At 38.7% G+C, this 25,412-nt stretch overlaps 1 protein-coding gene across 1 annotated transcript in view; it reads right to left on the reverse strand.

The window, feature by feature from the left end:
* Positions 1-11,841: 11,841 nt before the first annotated feature.
* Positions 11,842-25,412, reverse strand: part of FANCC (FA complementation group C) — a 63,685-nt gene continuing 50,114 nt past the window's right edge. The window contains exons 10-14 of the mRNA XM_054397594.1: positions 23,099-23,174; positions 22,220-22,301; positions 16,752-16,923; positions 13,719-13,919; positions 11,842-11,985 (exon numbers count right to left, since the gene is read on the reverse strand). Of these exons, the coding sequence (XP_054253569.1) occupies positions 11,842-11,985; positions 13,719-13,919; positions 16,752-16,923; positions 22,220-22,301; positions 23,099-23,174 (675 nt within the window). The remainder of the gene's footprint in view (positions 11,986-13,718; positions 13,920-16,751; positions 16,924-22,219; positions 22,302-23,098; positions 23,175-25,412) is intronic.

Raw genomic sequence — 25,412 nt, forward strand, 5'->3', positions numbered from 1 at the left:
TTGCAGATGCCAAGGATTCTTGATTTGAACAGGTTTTTTTGTACTCCAGTAATTTAACACAGAATAGTAATCTCTGAAGTTCAATAAAATTACATTCTGTACTTAAAAGTGTATTTGTAACTTCAACGCCAAATTAAAAAGCCAAAATTAGCGGAAACTTGGGTGGGGCTGGGGAGTTTTAACTGAGAGTAGAAATATCTTGTAAAAGTGACAGTTCTGGTTGAAGGAAACACAAAGATCAGAATTCTCACACACTCTTTTTTTAGGCTAACTTTTGCTGGAAATCAGACCGTCCATTTTCTGAATGTGTTTTCCATACCCTTGTCCTGTTCCTTTTGTGGTATCTCAAGTGTAGCTCTGCTTTCCAAGGAGCTTCCGGCTCCAGTGATCAGAAAATATCTTAACTGTTCCTTTCTGAGAGTAAGAATTTGGACACAAAAATTCATGAACATGTTTCCTTTGTAGGCTATTGTTTTACATCAAATGCTCTGTAAAAATAAACACTTCTTTCAAGTATGTCTTTCCATTGCACAGTGGTTCGGGTGGTTCGGTGTTAATTTACAAACTTTGGAAAAAGTGAGCCCATTCCTGCTCTTTCTGTAGGAGAAAAGCAGCTGAAAGTCATTAGCTAATGGATATTAACAAGAAAAAAACAAATGTGGTAATTCTTTTATTTATGTTGTGCTGAGAATCTGAAGAAAGACCCTGCCTCACCATTGAGTTTGGTCCAGAGAGCTCCTCTTTACTTCAGTACATTTTCAGACCTCCCCCTTCCCAGGCATGTTGTGTCAATACCTGATGCCCAGCAACTTCTTTCAAATGCAGCAGGAGTTGGGAAGTTGTCCAAGAATGTGCTGAGATCCCACAGTGCCTCGTAATGCAGCTACGCTCACAAATGTGGTTATCAAGAGCTCCTGTTCATAAAAGAGTTATGCTTCATTTCATGGGTTTTTCAAAGGCCAGCAAAGGAAACCAGCCTGCTGCTTGCCTTTTCCATTGTGTAAGGGAAAGAACCCAGAGCTGGATAAGGCTCTTGCGCAAGACACCCACAAATTAAATACATTGTAAGCCTGTTCATAGCCAGTATTGTGTAAGCTGAATAGTAAGACGGTCTACACATCTGCAAGTATCACCATGGTTTTCTTCTTATAAAACAATTTTCCTTCCCTTTTTTTTTAACTGTTGAGCACAGCAGTAGTTTTTATTTTGCTTGCTACAGCTGTTCCTGTCTTAGAAGTATTATGATGAACATAAACTTGAACATTGATTTCCCTCATATCGACTTTGTCATCCATCAGGTATTGTAGTAGTTGAGACAATGAACAGAAGATAAAACTCCAACACCCAACAACCTAGAAGTGGCAAATACAGGGCCAGTCTTGGTCCTGTATTTGGTCTTGTGTGGCCTTCTATTGCTAATCTAAGTAGAGTGAAGCTCTAGATTAAGAAGGAAACCAAAGGTATCTCCAAATAGCTACTGTCACCATAACTTGTCAGACATGAGAGAACAGGAGACTCCTCATACAAGCATTACCATCAGTTTAAAATCCTTGTGAATCATGTAAAAAGCTCTGGCAGTGAACCATACAAAGTGCAATTTAATTATTTAGGTTTTTATAGGCTCTATTGAAAGCTTAGCAGAAAAAAAACCAATAGTGTTGCTGTTCATCTTACTTAAGAGTTTCCCAGGGTGAGTGTTTCCATATTAATTTCCTGAGAGGAGTGAGTCGTAGATTCTAACTATAGTAAATAAAAATAAAATTTCAAACTTACTGACTTGATTGTCAACATACTAAAATCAACTGAAACTGCCTATTTGCTGTTTGTTCTTAAGTGTAGTTAGAAATGTCATATTTAATCTCTTGTTCCACAGTGGAAACCAAGACTCCAAGGCTAGGATACATTTACACATCATTATACCTGGCTGTGACAAGTGCAGGCATTCACATAGGTGTGTCCTTGCCCTACTCAGGTTTCATTCTACTTCTGCTTCATAGCCCTCTCTAAATAAAATTTGGTTAGTTAGTTGGTTTTGTTTTCTTTTTTCTCCCATCCCCAACTCAGAACTCGGTCCTTTCTAGAGTGGTAGTTTTACTTTGGCTAGCATTAGAATCCTGATGCAGTAGGCTGGATAGTCTCCCACTTACCTCATTAGGCCAGCAGCTGTTTAAGATCTCACTGATTCTTTTCTGGACATACAGATTAACTGTAAAAATCAATTAAGCTAAATCTGTATCAGTATAGTTAGACAACAATCACCATCTACTTCCTGCACTGCTCACTTGGTTTACTTCAAGAGAAGGCAGACTGTCAAGGGGAGGGGGCAACTTGGGCAACTCGCCCCCTCAAAGGAGATGCTTTCCTGGTTACATACCTTCTGCCACAAACACAGAGTAAAGCATGCCATTTCACTGACCACTTTTCCTCCATTTTCTGTTTCAGCTTTGCTGGAAGGTGTTGGCAGCTGCTGATGGCTCTCTGCTTTCTCCTTTAGGGGAGGGAACTAGCTGTACCCTATTGCCCACTCCTTCCATATTAGGGCGAAGGAAAAAGGAAACAACAGATCTAGCCAGAAACACAGTCTGGGCAAGTGGGCAGCTTGAGGAAACAAGCAGGACTCGAGGCATAAGGAGCCTATGGATTTCTGAGACATAAAAAGCACTATGAGAAAGGCTATTACAAAGATAAGCCAAAAAAAATTCTATACAGCTAGGTGATGATAATGTATCCTGCAGAACACTACCAGCACACAGTTTATCTCCCTAGCTGATAAAAGTCTTGAGAACTGCTCATTTTGTTACAGGAAATTTAACTGTTCTGTTAAGAGTTTGCAGGTGGAGGCTCCTCTGCATACTTCAGTATGTGGGAGGGAACCATGCCACCTTTACAAGAATGAACAAGCTGCTAAGTTACTGTGCTGTTATGTGCCAAAGGCTTTATTAGTTTTGGATTGACTCTTTCCATGCAAAACCTGGACTGTAAGTATCTGGAAGCCCCACATCTTTTAGGACTGGGTCTCCCTTAACACCCCACACTGCAGGCAGGTGATGGCAGGTGGTGATGCAGTCTTGCAGGTGCTGCAAGGTTGGTGCACAAATGCAGTAAGCTGCGTGTTATGAATTAGGTTGCCCTGCATTGTTGTCTCAGCTTTTGTGCCTGAAGAGGGGGAATTTCCATGCCTTCATGGGCTTGTCTTTCTGAACACGATTTAAGAGTCAGGAGTAGCTGTACATGAACTGCCTAAGAGTGTTCAAATATTATATCTGTAATGTAATGGCATTTTAATAACATACACATACTGAGCACAAAAACTAATTCATTGCAAACTTTATTCCAGGATACTAATTCTTAAGATCTAATATTTTATAGGCCTTTAAAACTATTTAAAAAAATCTACCTTTGTACTAAATTCCTATATCCCTTGAGTTGGGTTTGACGTCTTCCATAACAGGAAAAGGTTTCAACAGACACCTGAAGTGCCTTTCTGTTCTTGGCCTCAATCTTTGATGCCCAGACTAGTAGTCAGAAAAAAACAAAACAAAACAAAACACGTTAATTACAAGAAAGGATGAGGAAGCATCCAAAAAGGAATCTGACTAATCTAGAATTTCACCACAAATGTACTGAGTTTAGGCACATATAAACACCGAAGTGAACATTGTTCTATAGGCACAACATGCTAAAAAATTGTTACAGAAACTTTGCTGTCAGGCTGTCATTTTGAGCCAGTTAAATATGCCATTACATTAAAAAAAATTAAGATGTTCTCACAGTGCTTGGGAGATAAACTGCATTTGCCCATTACTGTGAATAAAACGCAGTGCCTATTTTCTACACAAAATTAAGGGCCTGATTCTTGCTGCTCACAGCTGCCAGGTGAAGAACAGGAATTTGTTATGTTATTTAAAGGCATTCAGAAACTGCAGTTAGGTAAAGACTTGCTTTTCCATGGTAATTTGCACATCAGAAAGCAGAACTTCATTTTCAAGCATTGCTCTACGTTAGCATAGTACCCCAATAGCAGTAATGCCCCCAGTGCTACCATGCAACGGCCTAGTTTTGCCTATCACTCATGCCACAGAGATGTTGGCTCTGCTGGCCTCTCTGAGCAACAGCTGGACATCATTGTACCCTTCAGTTACTGTAACTCTCTCCAGTCATCTCTGAGAAATGCCATTTGCATGCCTGCTTCTAGGCCTTTCCTCTGGAAAAGTGGTGGTCATCATCATACTAAACAATTAAAGAGGTGCATTTGTTTTAACTCACGCTACCCTCATGCTGTTACAGATTCAGCTGAATTTGTTCTTCAGTTTTTATATTTAGTATAACAGTATTACAACTGTACCTCCTGAGCATCAACTCTTGCAAATACAAAACTAAAAACTGCTGTGTGTCATCTTACTCCAGTTCTGCATCTGTTTCTTGGTATGCCTGAAACTCACATGATTAACTGCCAAGCAGGACCAATTAAAATTTTGTTCAAATTTGTTCAAATGTTTCACATCTGAAAAGCACTACTTTTATTTCTTGTTCCTTAATTTAAAATGCAAGCCCCCTCCTTCCTCAAGCCATCTTTCACATGCACCTTCCCTACAGCCCTGGCATCGTCACTCATGTTGAACTTTCTCACTCCCTTCAGTAGAACACAGTATTACTCTGCAGCATTGCTGTTAGAAGTTTTGTCATTGCCACCACTTGTGCTAAAACTGCCCATCGTGCCCTAAACTTGTTCCATCTCTTGTTCCATTTGACTACAGTAAGACTTTCTAACAAGCTCCCAGTTTTAGTTAAGGTAAAAAATTGTCCCTGTTTGCATAAATACAAAAAACCCCACACAACTACACTACATAAATGAACTTCTTTTAAAGACATGTATAAAGAGTCAGATGAATAACCACTCACAAAGTTGGCCACTTTATGCAAATAAAAGTCTGCTGACATTTCCCACTTTCTCCGTACCACTCGTCTCTACTTCCTTCAGTAAAATCACATGAATGTGTGGTTTTCTCACTGGATAGCTGGAGGAAGAATTGGGAACTAGAAAGCAGATTTCTTTAACATTAGATGTTATATTTTTGCATCAAGAAAGAGCATTCAGCACCAAAAAGACAAGTTTATAACAGGCAAGAAACGAAATCACCAAAAATTACTCCCCTCTCCTGTCTTTAAACACAGCTAGTAAAGTCTTGGAGTTTCTGGAGTATTCTAGAGGTAGTGAGGAGACAGTGCTCACATCACAGATAGGAGGGAGGAGCTCACTCTAAACATCTGAAAAATCAAAGCTAAACTGTCTTCCAGACTCACCAAATCAAACAGAATTGAAAGGAAAATTAAGAAAGCGGCACCAGAACAGAATGTAACGTGGCAGAGCTTTAAAAACACGTCGGTTGCTAGATTCTGCAGTACATTGAAGAACTGTCTCAAAGTCAAGTTAGTTGTTTAAGCAGCACTAACATTACTGGGCTGTTACTTGCCTGTTTTTTGGAAGAGGAAGGACAGCGTAGGGGTAATACCAAACTCTCTTCTTTCAGTGTTCTATGGCAATTAAGTTTGCCAAGTCTGAAGAAATCAGGACAGGGAACAGCTGACTTAGAGGCTGCTGGTGTATGTATGTGAAGGATCTCAGCAGAAAGGTATTTTGCTCCTATGTGATTTTTTTAGTGCAACTTCCAAGTTCATTGGATATTTGATTAACTTCAGGGTATTTTATCTTAGAAAGAAAGTAAAATAAAAAATACAGTGACTGGATCTGCCATTTGTACAGCCTCCCCCCTCCCCAAGAAGAGGTAAAACGGGAAATGCTGTCTGTAGCTCAGCTGCAGGAAAGGCAAAACAGACTGTCAGAACAAAGGGAATTTTACTACACATAAACTAACTTTATGACTGTAAATTAACAGTAATGCACATAATAACATTTGTGCTAGGGTAGTGCCTGGAAGCAAAGCGTGCATCACACAGAGAGGAACATACAGGAGCAGACATGCATCTCTTCCTCTTTCCCAGCAGGTACACTGGATGACTTACATCATTACCTTACTTAAGCCCAGCAAAAACCAGTTGGGTTTGGTTGCTGGATTCACTTCTAGAAATCCATTGGGGATCATATCTGCATTCATCTTGGATCCAGGCAGACAGGGCAAAGAGAAAGAAATTGGAATGCTTTTGCATAAGGAGTGTCTGGGAGCTGGCTCTGCCAGTACAGCAAGTGGAAGCAGAACTGCTGAAAACAAATCAAGATCAGAAAACCAATGATGAAAAATAGTCAGCACCTGTCATCTGGAACCTTTAAATCCTATCAGAATGATCTTTCCAAAGTAGATGTTATAGCTTAATTGCAAGGTTTAAGCTTGACATTTGCTCAGTATCCTTTCATGGTCTAGGTCAAGTCAGCAAGCAGCCTGCAGAACAAGCAACTACATCAATTCAGTCAGGCCCTACAAGTATGCTGTACACAGTATTGCTCAGCATTCATCATTTGTGTTCTAGCAAAGCAGGAAACTCTCAAAGAAAAGTTGAAACATACTAGTGGGTTTTGCACATTTAAAATTTAGTTGTCTGTGGAGACATCTGTATTCTTGCCATGTCTCCAGAAGAGATGGTAATAATAAAAAACTCACAGACATTACACTTATTTCTATCTTAAGAATCAATTTGGTAGCAAATTTCAAGGCCTCTTTCCTCCTCAGTGGAATTTGATACTGGCTTTTCCCTCTGTTTGCAGACATGTCAAGCTGATACAGAAGTGCAACACAATCATGAGACAAAAAGCATTTAAATGCTTACTGGTAGTCTCTACAAGGAATTATAATACAGATGGGAAATTCATGTCTTCAGCTACCATTACAAGTCAGTTTGAAATTGAAAAAAAAACCCCACACCAGAAAGTCCTATCTTTAGACAGCTTACATTGAGAAGTTACAGCATCATTAGTCAAAACAAAGAAAAGCTGCTTTCTCATACATAAAGTATTAAGTAGCATGAGAATGACATATTGCATGCACCTGTTTTGGGAGCCATCCAATTAAACTCACAAGCTAAGAAATAAAATCCCAACAGCAAATAGAGTGCATATACAGTCTGATTTGGCACCTACGCATGGGAAATGTGAAGGACAGTGCAATTCAGAATGTGGATAACTAAGTGGAACTGCTCCTTATGGTCAAGAACATGTGAAAATGTAACCTTTTCAAAAGTTCATGGGCGTAAAAGATATCTTTATTCAAAACAATAGAAAAGAGAGGGTCATTGTTCCTGAGAGGCTGCTTTTCAATGAAATGAGTCCATCATCTAACATAATACAACAGTTATGAAAGATGCTTTTCAAGTTGCAAGATTAACTAACAAATGGTAAGTTAGTTACACATACAGACCTATTACAGTATTGCTGAATTTTTCCAGCAGGTTAATTGTCTTATATGGAATTGTTGTTTCCTAATCTTATCAGTAGTACAGCTAAATTGAATATTAAAAAAAAAAAAAACAAACAACAAAAAACCTTACAGCTAAATTTCTGGACGTTCGTTTCTACATGCTGGGTTTTTTCTCCCTTGTCACCTTCTCTCCGTTCACATACATGAAAGAATGTGAAATGCAAAATAAGGTACAATCCTTGCCTGCTAACTGTAGTGCTATAACTCAACTACAGCTAGCTGACATTTCAAATTTTTGTTTCAGTGGCTGATGGCAGTGCCAATGCCTATCCCTAGCTGGCTCCTGGCCACTGTGAGTATTCTTCAGCCATCAGAAGAGGCTCATGAGGTAGTCAGACAGCTGGTTAAAGGAAGATGGCCAATGCAAGCAAGAGAAAAGTTGGGTTTTTTTTTGGCATTCACTAGGGAACAGACCACCTAACAGCAAATTCCCAGAATAAGATATTCTGCGAAGGCAGCAACTGAAACAACTACCATGGGCATGTCTTCTAAATCCAGGCAAGTATTTAAGGAAAAATTAGGTCCTCTAGGACCATCTTATTCAGCTGCTGTGGTTAACTTCTGATGTTGCCCAATAAAAACATGCAGATTGGGTAACAAAACTATTGCATACTCTCTGAGAACTATAAACATATGCATCTGAAGACAAGCTCAGTGCTCTGATGGAGGACTACTCCCACAATATTCCAGATCTTGGTTTTTCAGACTTGGGTCTAATAGAAAGCTGCTCTTCTGCATCAGAATTTCTCCCCTTCCTGCATCCTTTTTGGTATCACAAAACCCCCTGCATTTTAACTAACATGGCATTATTCACCCACACTGAACTTAACTGGATTTTCTGTTGTTGGGTAATATAGCAAAGAAATGGGGTAGAATTGTTTTAGTAGTGTTTGGTTTCTTAATTGCAAGTAATTTTTGCTAGATGTTTCATCCTAAATTTGAAACATTCTTCAGAATATTTTATTGCACATGCCCCACCCAAAACCAAAGTCAAGCCGAACATATACCACCATAACATACCAAACTCATACTAAATCATTTGTATCTTCAGTCTGACCTTACAGTAACACCTCTTTGCACTTACAGTGCTGTGGGTGTTGAAACCTGATTGCAAATCCCAGAAGGAAGAGATTAACATGTTACTGCTGGTCAGCTAAACCTGGTAATGCACCCATTCCTACCATGTCTTACAAAATAAAATGTATGTAAAAATATGCACTAGATTAATATCTTGGTTGAATGAAAACCACAGAAGGGACTTTTTTGCCTGAAGAAAATCCATAGAAACAATCCAGTCCCATGCTGGAAAGCTTGCAAAACTCAAAAAGCTGTAACGTAGCAGTCTTAGACTGGAAAAAAGCATAATCAACAAACAAATGAAGTTTTCTATTTCTGTTCGTGCTCAGAAAAGCCGTTGAAGCAGAAAAATTTTGAAAAGCTGTTTATATTCACTGTAAGATTGAGGATTAGGGGGTGTGTGGAGATTGGAGGGAAGGGGACAAGCTACTTGAAGCCTGATTTCAGGAGTCCTTGGCTGGTTCTGCACAAAAGTACAACCATGAAGACTCCTTCCAGAGCACAGTGATTACAGAGGAGAAAACACCCTTTAGAATGGATAATGCTGGAGCCACCATATAAGAAATCTTCCTTTATTCACATCTACCAAAACACAGTTGCCTTCGGCTGGCAAACTAACCAAAATAGGTTCAACATGCCACAAAATCGTGGTTCAGATCATAATTCAAGCACTGTGAAAGAGAAAGCAGAAAAAAATATTTATAACTATGCTAAATATGCTACATAAAGAAAAAAAAAATAAAAAAGCCAGCACAGATGTGTCAATTTAAGTTACAGATAGTATCAATTAGGTTTCCTCCTTAAAGCCTCCTGAAAGAAGCAAACCCTCAAATACTGATGCAGTATTTCTCAAGAAGCCAAACACAAGAAAACAAGACTATTCACTACTGTGGTAGTTTCAGGCTATGCCTTTGAATTTTTCACAGATCTTGAACAGAAAGTAGTAAAATGTAAATAAATGACTATTGGGTGTAAAAATGAAAATAACGATAGTTCTAAACAATCCCAGTGGAGAGATTTCTGCCGTAAGATTTGGTTCCCAAAACAATCTCTCTTCTCACTTCTTCGCTCTGGGAGATACTAACTTGTTTCTGCTGGCTTTTGCTTGACCTTGGGTGCATTGTTTTGACTGGTATTAACTTCTCTCCTCTGTCTCTTGTCCCATGTGTAGAGGGAGGGTAGGGGAGGAGGCAGGGAAGGGAGAAGCTGTCGCAGCTTCCCCTGGTCTTTGTGCTGTTCATTAATTGTAAATACCTGTTAATGTTGTAAATACTGTTTATTTGGTACACATTCATTGCATTTCATTGTAGATTATAGTTTTGCTTGTAAATACAGCTTCCATTTGCTTCCAACTCAGCTGGTCTGGCAAAGTTAATGTTGGGGGGGGGGGACATTTTCAACCCACTCCAACTACTAACTCTCTTCTTTCTGCCTTCACTGCACATTTCCTTCCTGTCTGAATTGACTTACCTCTATTTACAGGATCCGTATACTGCACCATGTAGAAGCAATTACAAATTAATCTCCAACAATGTAATACACACACAACAGCCATATCAATCGCCTAACAAATCTGCAAGAATCATATATTGCAATTCTACCCATCTTTCTTTTAAGTAGTCAAAATTACATATAGTTATAATATGGAGAGAACTTAAGGACAATCAAAAAATCTCACATCCAACAGCCAGACTAGAAACTAAAGTGTACAAAAACACACACAAAATCATTCTTCCTTTGGAGATAAATTTTAAGTTACTTATTATTCTAGACAGTGTATTCCACACGTGTTCCCAGCAGACAAATACCCAGAGTTTGTGATCAACAAATAATTTAGTTTAATCCTTTCCAGGTATGATATTGAAGAAACACAGAATTTGGGTTCCTTGGTTTTGCCTTTTTAGATATGTATGTCTGACGACAACTGAAAAAAGTGCAACACTTCTCTGATTTTTCATTCAGAAATATTCTGAGGCAAAAAGAGGAAAAAACCACCAGCTTTCTTCACAGACTTACATTATGTATTATTTCTTCATATTCTGGAACCAAATATCACAAACATTACAAACTGACTGAAATGGCCTGAAATGGGTAATTTGGTCTCATATGACCCACTTGGAACAAAATGATAAGAAATCAGTCAACAGCATTAGAGGAAATATCCTTCCACTTCTTACATACAGCTGAAGGACATGGAGAATACTTGCTTTCTTTTCCCTTGCAGAAAGCCAAATGCTAAATTAATATAGCTGTGTTACTTTAAAATAACATGACACTAACTTTATATTCAAGAACAGTATTCCAAGTAGCATCTTTGAACATAACAAAAGCGTTGACGTTAAAAACTGGGTGATATTAGTAACAAATTACTGAGAAGCCTCTGTCATTGCTATTGGCCATGCTTATTTTTCTAGTTAAGCTAGAAATGGGTTCACAAAACTCCCTGAGACACAGACTTTTCTAGTGGTAAAACAGCAAGCTATCACTCCCTGCCATACTCTTTCCATGAAACAAAAAAATCTGAACAAAGAGGCAAGCAAAGTACCTCTTGACCAAAAAAAAGGAATGAGATGACATGCTCTCTTCAGGAAATCTGGCCCTCAAATTGCAAAGTTTTCCTCATGCCTATGTTGTGTTTGCCCTGTTTTGTCAGAGTGAAAAATACATTTCTTAAACAACTAAACAGCATCAGTCATGGCATACTGAAAACAGGCTGTACTGCAAGCAACCTTCTACCTGCTGACAGAGACCAGCTATTGGTATAGCACTTTGCAGAGAACACTGCCCTGTGAAAGCTGCAGTACTGAAAAAAGTCATTTAGCAAATCTGAGAGGAATTTAGTTTTGGAAACTTTTTCAAGAAAGGACTGAAGCATTCAGGAAACATTGCTGATTTCCTGAGTAACAGAGAATGCATTCACCATGAATCACTAGCTCTCACTTAAAATCGTGGTTAGTTTCATAACAGTAAAATTATAGAACAAAACAACTTACCAAACAAGCAATTGGATATGATTGGCAATCTGGGAGAAAAAGTCACCCTTGCCCAGACAAACAAGAAGGTCATGATGAAAGAATTGCCTTAAGTTATGTAGACCACCTGTTAAAGAAGGTGTAAAACAAAACTTTCAACCATCTGTAATATTTTCTGCTATATTTGATGAAAAGGTTAACATTTCCAAACAAAGGATTACTTTACAATATATACGAGGGAATACAAAGTTGCAGGATGTACTTAAACTCGTATTTTTTGTGTCCTTGGTAATCTGTGGTGCAAGATGTTGATGAAAGTCTGGCATCTGGATGGATTGATTCAGCTTGATAAACAGATGACATTAAAAACCTGCTTTCAGATTTTGAAGAAGTTCATTCAGCAGCTTGACAATCCTTTGTTTTTCTTCTCCATCATGGTTAATTCTGTATGCAGTACGGATAAGAAGGCTACAAACTTCTTTGCTTCTATCGCTTGTGTCAGCAATCTAAAGGGAAATAGAGAAGAGGGGAAATAATGTAATTATGTTGCAGAGTACTAAGAATCCTCCATTAAAATTTACTTCAAACCTCCATATTTTTCCCTCAACACTGAATATAGGAGATGCTCTGAGTTCCAAAGCAGCTAAGGTGAGTCACCAAGGAGTGACTTTACTCAACATTATCTGCTGTCTAGTTCTCAAAACCACTGCCAATCATCCCAATTTCATTCCATCCATTCTGTTATTCACATAGTGTCTTCAGGCTTTTTCAAGTCACACAGAGTAGCTACACATTAAGGAATACACAGATGCAAATGAAAATTAGTAACGCTATCATACACCAGACTACAACAGCTCATGACCCCCCTGAACTGGGAAATACTCAGAGTTTTGTAAGTTAATGATGTTGCTCTCTATAAAGAAACAAGAAATTGCCATTTGTCTTCTTGAACAGGTTTAAAGTGGCAGAATAGTTAATGTTACAGCATCCCTGCTCAACAGCCATGCTCCTCAAAAGAGAAACTAAAACAAACTGTAAAAATACACACATACACAATTTCACTATTATATTCTTTAACACTCTCCCAAGCCCCCTATTTTCACCACTACATTTTTATGGCAAGAAAATTTTTGTCATTTGCACTTACACCTACAATTCTAGAAATATCTTGTACCTTCTTAAGCAGAAAAACCTTGTATTTGCTTAGTCAGCCAGAAGAAATAGCCACCAAAATCATCTTCCAGTTCTCTAAGTCATAAAATCAAACTCCTTAAACATGACATATACCCTATACAGACGGGAGAACACACTGCTGCTGAAAGAAAAGCTTTTGAAGTGCTAAAACCACACACTAGCCCTAGACTTACTTGCATAGAAGGTTTGAACTCTGTTTTATATAAACAGAGAGGAATAAATTCCAAACATCATACTGAGACAGCACCATTTATCCTGAATGACACAAACACATGTCACTGTGCACCAACAGTCCTGAAACCTCTCATCAACAATGGTAAGATACAGTGCCATACTTCCAACATTTTACTCCTCTTCAGCTTTTTTCCAGGCCTTAAGTGACACTCTCTCAGGTCTTGGTTCTGTTTCTCTCTGCATTGTTGCATCATTCCCCTCCTGCTTTGCTAAAGCACCAAGCTCTGCCTCATCAATGCTAATGCTTAGCAACTAGCTGTCTTACATAATGGAAAAAAGAAGACAGGTCCATCATCTCTGCAGCAGCTGGGTAATTAAGGGAGTGATTTATAAACTGGAAAGGCAAAATCTTGGCATATGCATATCTATTTGAGATAGATTTGACTGCAAGCTGCTACAACTATTTCTGCAGTTGTTTAGTCAGAACAGCAACTTTTTCAGTGAGATGTTTTCAGGAAGTATCAAGATGGAAAATATTTTGACTCTAGATAATGCCCCAGGTTATGTAGTCACTGTGGCAGTTTGCTGTAGTCACAATCTTTAATTCTGTTAGTGTTTTCTTTATTAAGAGGTAGGAGACTAAATTCGTGAAAGTTAAGAAAATCATAGAATCATAGAATGGTCTGAGTTGAAAGGGACCTCCAAAGGTCATCTAGTCCAATCCCCTCTGCAGTAAGCAGGGGCATCCTCAACTAGATCAAGTTGCCCAGAGCCCTGTCAAGCCTCACCTTGAGTATCTCCAGAGATGGAACCTCAACTATCTCAACTACAAAATATGTTTTACTTAAACATTAAAAAAAGGAAGACTTACATGGTAAATAAGTTCCTGGGCAACCATATGTCCACCAGAAGAAAAGAGCAAAAAGCTGGTAAGAAGATGTGTTATAAGATGCTGGTTACAACACTGCTCTGTATCTGTTACACTGTGTACAGCAGCCTCCAGATCTTTGACAGAAAGGACTGTACAGCTGAACAGTGTCCTTAGATGACCATAGACTGCTTGAGCTTCTACCTGTAAAAACAATTTCAAAGGATGCAGGATCAGAGAAGCATAAAGGTCATACCTATTGTATTTTTTTTCCTTTGGATTTATCCACTAAGAGGAAATTGAATCCTTAGCAGAAACTACCCAAACATGAAACAAGTTTGAATGTAAGCAGCAGGAAAAGCGTGGAAGAAAGTACTGTACACATTTCTGTTACGTTATTTAAAACACACAGTTGTGGATAGAATGTTTTTGTTTGTTTTGTTGGTTGGTCTTGGTCTTGCAAATTAAGCAGGCAGGGCATCATGCCAGGATTTGACCATTTTAATAATAAAAGGAAATGCAGAAAGTCCTTTTGCAGAACACTGGTCAGATTTTTGCATTGTGGGAAAAAGAACAGAGGCTCCTCAAGGGCTCATTTCAGTATTGCTACTACAAATCAGCTAAATCCCCATAAAACCTGATCTTGGCTGATAAAATGTTCTGGTAAGAATGCAGTTTTATCCTTCTTCCTGGTTTGTTTGCAACTTAGGTTTATGTCTTTTGAATTAGCCAATGAAACCTAACTTTTGCTGAGAGTAGAAAACAGAAGATTTTGGCACCTACATATTGGAAAACTAGACAACTATCCTAAAAAATACTAACAATAATTCTGTTCTCTGTATGAAAAATAAACTAACCAAAACAATAAAAAAACCCCAAAATGAGCACGTGCAGGAACAGTGGAAAAACATGCAGACCCAAAGGAAAAGGTCACCTGTTTCTCTACCATTCCCATTGGGATAATTCCACATAAAAAGTCTGAAAAATATGCTAATTTTTAAATTATGTCCATAATTACATGTTCTGAGCAAAACCATCACACATGTGAAGCAAGAAATTATAGCAGAACCTAAAGAAAGGCCACTGGAATTGTGTAAGATTTTTTATCCCCTTGTGTATCCTATTCTTGGTGTGCCTCCATCTCACATGCCATAGACAGCAGCAGGCTTGGCTTTAATCAGGTACCCAAAGAGGCTCAGTCCCAATGTCACTACAACCAACGTCTGAATTTTGTTCCTCCAGGGTTTCAGAGTCTAAAGGTAGGAAAGGACTCAAACAAACAAATATAGACTGCATTTAAGAGTGAAGTCTAGTGAACAGCAAAAGTAGGCATTTTCTTCTTTAAATCAGTTTAAATCACTGCCTGTATGTGGATGTATTCCACCCTTGTTGACATATAAACTGCTATCTAAAGTAAGTAGCAGGAACACAAAGCTAAGTGCCTGCCTTCCCACACAAAAATATGCTGAATGAAAAATCCTTCAGCTTGGCATTTGCCAGAAGTTCCCACCTCATCTTAACGTTGACTGGTGAAAGGCACAAGGGTTGAGGAGGAAATCACTCCATTTGAAAGATTTGAGAGCTAGCCTGTCAAAGGACAAATTAAAAGAAAAATCAAATATCTAACCAGAGGCAGAAGCTTTGCATGAATGTGGCAATGATTCCGACCTGTGTGAAAAAAACCAAATGTTAAAGTAATTGAAGAAAAGAAAAATGAACTGAAATATTAGACCTCTGGGAACAGAGGAACAACTGTGTGGGCTGTCAGTGGAAAGCTTTTCTCTCACTGAAGTTTGTTAAACATTATGACAGAATAACAAACTGACAGGATATGGGGGACACAGGGAGATGGCTTTATATATGTAACAATGTGATTTAACTCCATGGCACCAGAGTTAGAGCCATGTTCCATACACAGATCTACACCTACAGTCCTTTGGTTTCACTCCCTCATGTTTATTGCTTGGGTATTGTCTTCTTCCCGAAAACTGCAGTCTCAAACCAGCCCTGATTTCTTTACTTCACTGTAGCTCTAGCCTGACTCTGTTCAGCCAACAACCCACCCTCTCTCCTAGACTGTAAGAAATGGAAATTAAAAAAAACTTTAAAAGTGATTGGGATGTGAGCTTGCATTTCTAGTGCCATCTGGGTGGCAGGAGGAGAAGGAAATAAAATATTTCAGAGCACACTCTTCTGCATGCACCACAGAAGTAAAACATTATCTGTTCATTTTACAGGTGCGATGAACCAAGCTGCGTTTCTAAATCAAACAGAATCCATTTTCAAACTAAAGAAAGCTACAGATGCCACAGCCACATTTTGAACCTGGGCTTTATAGATCAGATTGCCTGGGCAATCTAGTTCAAACTTGCATAGTAGGTCTAAATAAAAGGCTTTCCTGTGTCTGCGTGCACACACAGACACACAGCACTCTTCATGCCATGCAGTGTGTAAGGTTAGAACAATGCTTCCTTTTGTTAGCAACCTAGCACATGGGAGTGTAACTTCTTAAAATCTCATACATGCCAGAAAAGACACAAAAGAAATCAGAATAGAAGGGCAACGTTAGGATTCAAGGCTTTGCCTCTTAAGTAGTTTAAATTTTCAATTTTTAAATTTTGATTTTTCTGGTGTTTCCTCCTCAGAAGATGCTGTAACAGAGGAATACTGAACTCTGCCACACAGTGATTAAGAAAGTACCATTCACAGAGTAGTTTTTACTTGTGATTAAAAGCATCCAAATTATCAAGAAGAAAGCCAAAAAAGTACTAACCTGTATAATACACTTTAAAAAGATAAAAAATTGGTTTTCAATTGTCACCAAGAAAATCCACTAAAATTATCTTTCAACTTTTCCACTGCAATGCAATTCCTGGGGAGCCTTCAGACAATAGAGTACAGACAATACAGTACAGACAATAACCTTTCCAGTGCAGACCTTTTCCTTTTTCTGATGTGCACTACTTGTTTTATATCAATAAGACACAAGAAGACTACTGACTGCTTATTGCCACTTACTGTTGCTATATTACCCACCATTGTCTGAGTCCTTTGTTGATTTTCATTCTGAGGACAGTAGTAAAATGCCAGCAGCCACAGTAAAGCATCTGGTTCTACAGCAGCCTTCAGTAACTGCTCTACTGCAATATCGAGCCATTCTCCAAAACAAGCAACCAAGAACCATATTTCAAAAAGGTCAGCAAGAGAACTGGAAAATAAGAAAAAAATAAATAACTATTTCTTGTTATTTAATTTTTTAATGTCTTAAGTTAATTTCAAAGGGTGCTGGCACAAAAAATAAAAATCCTTCAAATACTCAACACATAATGCCTTATGTGCTAAGCCATGTACTACTCTGTTATCTGCATTAAATGAGTCACCATCAAATAAGACACATCCAGCACTGCTAACAAATTAACTTTGTCAGTAAAACAGACTATCCATAACAAGTTTTAATACACTGTGACAAAATTCTACATGTTAAAATATGCATCATAAAATTAAACACTGCCAATTTTGCTCTTTATTTGAAAGCCTTTCAGGATTTTAAATCATATCTCAAGTGTCATATTCTACCATACTGTTGCCTCATGTTGTCTTCTAGTTTTCCTCTGGTGCTTTCCATGGTTGTTTCCTGGGTTTTGAATTACATTTAGATTGATATCCTTAAAAATTTTCTATTTAGTCCATTTCCCGACTCTCAAAATTCAGGTCCTCTTTAATGAAAATTTTGAACTTATTTACAACTGGGTTACTGCAGGAAGAGAAAGAAAGCTGAGAATGGACCACAGTTCATTTCTACACTGTCTCACATTTACTCTTCTAAGGATTACAAGAGGACTAAAGAAAAGAGACATCACTAAAGAAAAGAGAAACAATAGGGAGATGCAAATTAACAGTAGACATCTCCAAAGGGAAAAAATCAGACTGAGCATGGAAGGGAAGACAGACAGAAGACAGCTAGGAGGAGATTAAGAACAAGGAACAATTATTTCTGTAAAGCTTGGCAAAAGCTTAAAGAATTGGAGATTTTTGTTATCTTTTATTTCTGTGCCACCCTTCCCAGGAAATTCCAAGAGATCTTAGAAATTTCAAGAGTTCATGAATTTGTCTGATACCATGACATCATCTGAGGAATGTTACATGGTCATAGCTGGAGTAAACTGCTTTATCTTTAAGGCTTTCTGAAGAGGTGGGAGGCACAGGTTAATGGATGAAGGTGTGGTATGTGCAAATAGTATTCTATTTCTGCAGTATACTGGCGATGTGACTGGAAGTATTCAGAAATTACTGATCCTGTAAATAACATCATCTATATGCCACAGAATCTCAGGGTCTCAAAATCCTATTCCTAGGACATAAATCTACTACATGAGTATGTCTGGATAAGCACAACCCCTGGATCAGGGATCATCTATATGCCACAGAATCTCAGGGTCTCAAAATCCTATTCCTAGGACATAAATCCACTACATGAGTATGTCTGGATAAGCACAACCCCTCGATCAGGGAGATAACAGAATACTGAAGCCTCCACCATGGAAGTCACCACTGTTGGTATTTTGCAGCCTTTAGAGGGGCAGCAGCACAGCTCAGGCTGCAGGGAACGAGTGACGTGAGACAAAACCTGAGACTAAAATTCCTTAGCTAAAGGAACATGATCAGCACTACTAAAGTCTTTGAAGAGTCTAGAATATGAAAATACAATGTTAAAAACATAAAAAAACCTGAACAAACATGATAGTGATCTAGGACAACAGCCCTCCCGTCCACAAAATAATCAACCTATCTGACCATAATTCAGTGTTGTGACAATACAAGCGGATAGGCTTGCTTTGAAACCCAGCGATTGCAGTCGAAGAGGAATTTTAATGAAAAGTTAGATATTCAGATCAGGTAGCCATACTTAGGATAATATTGATAGCATTTACAGCAGAAGTGTTCATAGAAGTGTGCTAGTTTTAAGGCTGTGCCTTTAACTTTTCTTCACAAAGTTCAAGCAGAAAGGCGAAAGAATGTAAACAAATCACAATTGGGTGTCAGAAAGCAAAACATTAATAATTCTACACACTTCCGTTGGAGAGAGAGAAATGTTTAAGAGTCAGTACTCAAAACAAGGTACAGGCAGTTTCTCAGTCTGTCTGTCTGGTGTTTCTCTGCTGGGCAGTTCTGTGTTTCTCTTCTGCAGATAGCATACTGACATACTGACCTTGACAAGCTAAGTTTAACAAACCTCTCTGCTTCTTGTCTTTCTTCCTTATGCCAGGGGGGTCTGGAAAAGGCAGGGGAAAAGAAGCAGAGCCCCTCTGGAGCCAGGGGCTTTGCTGTGTTTTTCTGCTAATTGTACATATTTGCAAATGTTGTGAATAGTGTATATTTGTACTTATTCATTGCATTTCATCCTAGATTGTAGTTTTGCCTGTAAATACAGCTTCCTTTGCTTCCAAACTGAGTCAGCCTGGTTATTGCTAATGTGGGAGGGGAATTCCAGCCCACCACACCGCAACAATAGGTAAAAGGGTAAATGCAAGTCCTTAAACTTTAAGCATTAAACTGTGGGGCTCCCAACACAAGAGACACATGGACCAGGTCCAGAGGAGGGCCACAAAGATGATAAGAGGGCTGGAGCATCTCTCCGATGAAGACTGACTGAAAGATTTGGGGCTGTTCAGCCAGAAGGCTCCAGGGAGATCAATATATGAAGGGACCTACAGGAAGGCTGGGGAAGGACTGTTTAGAAGGGCCTGTAGTAGGGCTGTAGCCTGTAGAAGGGCTCAAGGGGCAATGGTTTTAAACTGTTGCGGGGTAGATTTAGGTTGGACATGAGGAGGAAGTTCTTTACAGTGAGGGTGGTAAAATACTGCAATGCGCTGCCCAGGGATGTGATTGAGGCTGTGTCCTTGAAGGCATTCAGTACTAGACTTGATGTGGTCCTGGGAAGCCAGATGTAGTTGGAGGTATCCCTGCTCACTCCAGGGGGGTTGTACCCTTGAGAGTTCCTTCCAACCCCATGCAATCTGTGAACCTGTAATTTTCACACATACTTAGCAGAACAGAATTTAATTCTTGCCTAGAGAGTCTAGGCACCACTGCACTTAGAACTTGTCATAACTTCTCTGTACTATCACAGAGCTGGGTATGGACTCACGTACCCTACACTTCTGTCCCCACTGCTGTTTCTGCCTGCTCTGTAGTGGCATTTGTAGTGGCACCAATTGCTCAACTGTCAATGCTGAAACTTTTCCTGGGGGTTAGCCTTGCGAAATGTATGTCTGTTGATACCTGGTTTAAAATGTCACATGACACTTACTGTCCACTGAGATGACTAGATATAATGATAAATAATGGGACAGAAAGCATCCTGCTGCAAGACTTCCTTCTGGTGTAAAGCCGTTGAAAACAAGCTGCATAAACAGGGAACGCTGATTATAAGAAGCAAGAGGACATGTTGTGTAGCTCCTCTGTTAATCTTATTAAATAGGATGTAGAATCAGGAACAAAGTAATAAAAGAAAATTTAATACAGTTTCCTCATAGACATTAGTATTTAAAAACTTAAAGCCACATTCATTTTCTTTGTAACTGAGAGGAATTTGTAGAAAACATAATTGTTGCATGGGTTCTGAAGGAAGTAAGGATATTCTGGCAAGTACAGTACTATTCAAACTAGTGTGCTATCAAAGCAAAGGAGGAAAAAGGTGATACAAGCCAAGAAAAGGCTAAGTAACAAAAGGGCTTCTATTATTGTAACACATTACGATGAAAGATACTTATGTGTGTGTTCTAAGTTAAAATCATGCTTTTCTTTAAGAAGTCAGGGTCAGTTACTGGTCACACACAAGCAAGGGTAGAAAGGTTTGACAGACTTCAGGAATGAACAGGCAAGACTCTGCAATGCACTGCAGCTGTTACACAAGTGAGATGCTGTCAGCAGACAGCCTGGCCTCAGAGGGAACAGCAAAAGCTTTTTGCTGCCACTCAACAACAAAAACAAAAAGCCTCCCTGAGTTAACTGAAACCAAGCATGGATGTAAGTATCTGTCTTCCACGACACGGGGACAGTTGGATATCTTGTTTTGCAAGACTGGCTAGCTTAAACATTCTCTGTTTCTAATGAAGTATCTCAGGTTTTAAATCAAAACTATATTGGTTTCTCTGAATTTAAAAGCTGTTCAACATTTTTTTGAAAGCTCACTTGGAACAGATCTAAGGAGACTCATATCCAGGCTTTAGTGAAGTCAGGTCTCAGCACACACAAGACAAGAACTACAGAGAGGCAACAGATAGAGATGTACCTTTTTTTAACTCTTTTCATAATATCCCAGAGCATCTAATACCAAAGTAGAATTAATGTAAACACTATATAGCAACTACTTGAAAAAAAAAAAAAAAAGAGGAAGAGGTGAGAAACATGAGGTGTTGGCTCAAAGAGTAATATAACAAACAATGATACTGCAGTCCAGCAGTCACATCTTTATGAAAAAAATAACAAAGTTTAACCCTAGGGTGTTTGCACAAGCCTGCAGAAAGCTAATACACGCTTATTCATAAAACAGCACCACTCCTGACAGGCTCTTCCTAATACTAGCTTATTTTCTGGTTGGAAAATTCACTCAACTCAGAATCAGTTATTAAAGTTTTCGGGAAGAAATGAGAAGCAAGCACATCTATTATACAGCTTGTAGCTATTTGCTGAAATGAAAGGAACAGCAACATTTTGTTTACTCAGAGGTTTACTGGTCAGGTCTATAGGTTCTACAAAGTTCAAGCTCACTAAGTAGTCTAAGTTCTACTTTTTAAAACAAAAAACTATTAGAGAATCATGAGAAAATGATGAAATAGCCACTAAACATTACAAATGACATGACTTTCATCAAAGTGACATACACAGCTGTGCTGGGTTACACCCATCCTGGATGGGGGCTGAAAGAACCCAGCCCCCCAGGAGGAACTTGGCTCCTCCCCTGCTGGGAGAAGGGGTCCCCTGACTCAGAGGTGGTCTATTCCACTCCCCCTTCCTGTCCAGCAAGCCTATAAAAGGGCAGACATCTCACTGCTTGATCTCTTTCCTGCCTTGTCCGCTCCAAAGAACATCGCTGCTGCTGCTGCTGCCTCCTGCCCCAACCACGTGGCCGGGGCCTACTTCTGCCAACTGAATCCACTCACATCCAGGGGAAGACAAGGCCATCCAGGCTGGCTTTTGTGTATTTTCCATTTACCCTCATTCCTTACCTTTGTGAACCCTCCTTGTTACTCATATATTTATTTGGTAAAAAAAAAAAATTACCTCTTTCTACTTCCAAACCGATTCCAGACTATTTCTTTCGTGAATTTACTTCTCCTCTCTCCTACCCCTTTTTTACCCCTTTCCTCCCTCTCTACCTTGCCGGGAAAAAAAGGAGGGGGAGGAATCTCAATCTGTTATCATTTGAGCTCCTAAACTCCAGTCCAAGCTCAAACCAGCACAACAGCAGACAAAAAGTTAAAAAATATAATACTGCTTACCTAATGCTTGAGTCTTCTACTAATGCCTTGAGCATATCTGAAATGTGTTTCAAGTGTTGAGACCAGTATGTAGTTGGCAGTTCTGAGGAGGGAGGATGAAAATAAAACACTCAAAATTCTCGTCTGACTAGAATAGAATAGTGAAGTTAGCTGTATTAAGCTAGCATTAAACTTTGTGCAACTGATTGAGTTACTGCCAAGTATTTCAAATTTCATTTTAGAATTTCCCAGTATTTAACAATACCTAGTGCTGAGTTGCCTAAAATAACTCATTAGCAAAGTCGCATGAGGAATACAGCAAAGAATATTCAAAAGAGGCTGATGTACCCTTGTGTAAATGCAGCTCTATATTAATACATCATCAATGGAGTAACATTCTCAGAGGCTCTTGTACTGCGCTGAAATTGTTGCTCACAAGAGACTGTATCATACTGAATAGTGGTTTCTTGATCTATAAAAATAGGAAGCCTGAAAATAATGAGGTTTGCAGTCTAAAATATCATCAGAGTTCAAGCTTCAGGGACAAAGAACAATTATTTCGTATAATATACATTTGAAAAATTTTGTAATGACAATTACTAATATTTAGCATTTTTACAATCTCAATTTTATCTCTCTTCATTCCTCCAAAATTATGCACTCTTTATTTGTTATTCATTTCTAGTTTAGTTGTCCTTAAAGTTACATTTTTATTATTGTTACATAAGAATGAGACATTCCTTCAAAACAATAAATTAAGATACTATTAAAATTGCTAGCTCAATAATCCCTGTTTAGGAAATGGAAAAATTCTGTCTTTATTCCTTTTAAAGTTCTTTTAAGACATACACAGACCATGCAGGTTGGCTAATGCTGTGAATATTTGATGATGAGACTTACCAAAAGGACGTTTGAATAAAGCTGTTACAAGAGGCTGGTGATGGTATGGGAAGTAGGCCTTCAGTGGAAATTTATGCTAAGACACAAAATGATTATTTTAAGAGCTTTCTGGTCAATTTTCAAAACAAACCCATAGTGAACAATCACATCTGAGGTAGCAATTAATAATACAGACTAAAGCAATGGAACAGTAAAGTAACTCTACATTTAATTATAGGACTTTGCATAAAGAAAAGGGGTACTTAGGAAAAGCTTGCTTAGAAAAAGGAATTATTTATGGAATTTTAAAATGCATACATTAAAAAAAAGATTCAGAAGATGAAGAAAATTACATCTTAATATTCTTGGGCTTTTTCTCTGTAATCCCAAAAACATGCAGAAGCTAAAAGAGACACTAATTAGTTTAATTTATTTTTCCAGTGTAAACGTGTTCACAGATCATACTAAACTAAGAACTAATAACATCTACAATATCTGAGGGTCTTATAATAGAGATGTTATTGCCTAAAATAAGCCTAAAGTTTTTAGCTTGGGATCTGATTCGGCACCAGGTAGAGCAGTCACAGATAACAGACTTGTCCTCTCTTTACGTGGGTACAAGCAGTTCGTATACTACAAACGTTGCTCCTTTGTGTAACTGAGGCTAGCAGCAGAACACCTTCAATCTTTGTTTTCTGCAGACACCGACTGCAAGCACATCTATTGTGCAGCATGCATATGCCAGTGACGTATGAATTCCTTTTGAGGTAGACTGAAAACTGGTTGAATGGTCATCATGATCAGTGACAGGAAGCCTAACTGGAGTCCTGCAACTAGCATTGACCGAGGGATCCATATTGGTTTCAGTCTTGTTTAGTAGCATCTTCACTAACAGTCTCAATGATGAAGCTGAGAGTACTGTCAGTGACTTTTCTGATGACACAAAACTGCAAGAACTGGCTGGTTTGCCAGAGAGTCATGCTGCCATTTAGAAGGACCTTGCCAGGCTGGAGAAAGGAGCTGACAGGAATCTCATGCACTTCAACAAAAAGAAAGTATAAAGTCCTGCACCTGGGAAGGAACAATCCCAAGCACCAGTACATGACGGCAGCCAACAACCAGGAAAGCAGTTTTGCAGAAAAGGACTTGGGAGTCCTGGTGGACACCTGGTTGAACATGAGGTAGCAGTGTGCCCTTGTCACAAAGACAGTATCTTATCCTGCAAAGGACTGCCAGCAGGTCAAAGGAGGTGATCCTTCCCCTCTCCCCAGCACCGGTGAGCAGCCACTCCAGCAGCCAAACCTGGAATAGTCTGTCCAGTTTCTGGACTCCTTAGTACATGGACATGAGAGAATTCAACATAGGACTACAAGGATAATAAAGGGACCGAAGCACCTCTTCTATGACAAAAAGTTGAGAGAACCTAGAAAAGAAAAGGCTCAGTGGGGATTTTTTACTGTGAGGGTGACCAAGCACTGGCACAGCTTGCTCAGGGGGGTTGTAGAGTCTCAGTTCTTTGAGATATTCAAAAGCTAGTTGGATGCAGTCCCGAGCAACTTGTTCTAGGTGGCTGTGCTTGAGCTGAGGATTTGGATAAGATGACCTGCAGAGATCCCTTACAGCCTCAACCATTCTATGATTCTGTCATTTCAGTCTCCATACCAGTGACCTTAGAACTCTTCTATCACCTTTCTTTAGGAATAATTTAGTGAACACATCACCTCTTGAAACACAGACTGGAAATACAGACTATAAAGTGTAATAAATTTCTAAATCCATTGAAGACTGTATTTAGAAAATAATTTTTTTGGCGATCTACATGCATGCATCTTATAGACAGATGGAATGACACATTCTCTCTTTACTCACTTTTTGTTCTGTGAAAAAGTTAACTGAAATTACAACACACTAATATATAGAGTATACTCAGACAGTCCATGTATCACTAGTACGGTGATACTCTAAAAGTCTACTTGTCATGTGGGATTAGGTTAATTAAAAATTAAACATCCATATACTAAACTATGCATGTAGCCAATTAGTTTGCACAAAAAAATCCCCATGAAAAAGAAGGTTTTGGCACAGTTAGTAGAAGCCAAGACAACCCCCAGCACGAGTTACAGATGAAATTATTATTGTAAAGTAAGTGAAAACCAATTTTCAGTACACTGTTTGAAGAAAAAAACCAGTTGCTCCCTAATAAAAACACAGTATTTTAAGCAGTTGTTTCCTTACAAAAGACATCACAAAGTGCAAAACAATGTACAAAGAGTCAGAATGAGTTTGGAATTGGCTCATTATAATAATCGTGATGTATAACGGGAAATAAATCTGA

Source organism: Indicator indicator, chromosome Z (genome assembly GCF_027791375.1).
Source record: "Indicator indicator isolate 239-I01 chromosome Z, UM_Iind_1.1, whole genome shotgun sequence".
In the NCBI taxonomy this organism is placed as follows: Eukaryota; Metazoa; Chordata; class Aves; order Piciformes; family Indicatoridae; genus Indicator; species Indicator indicator.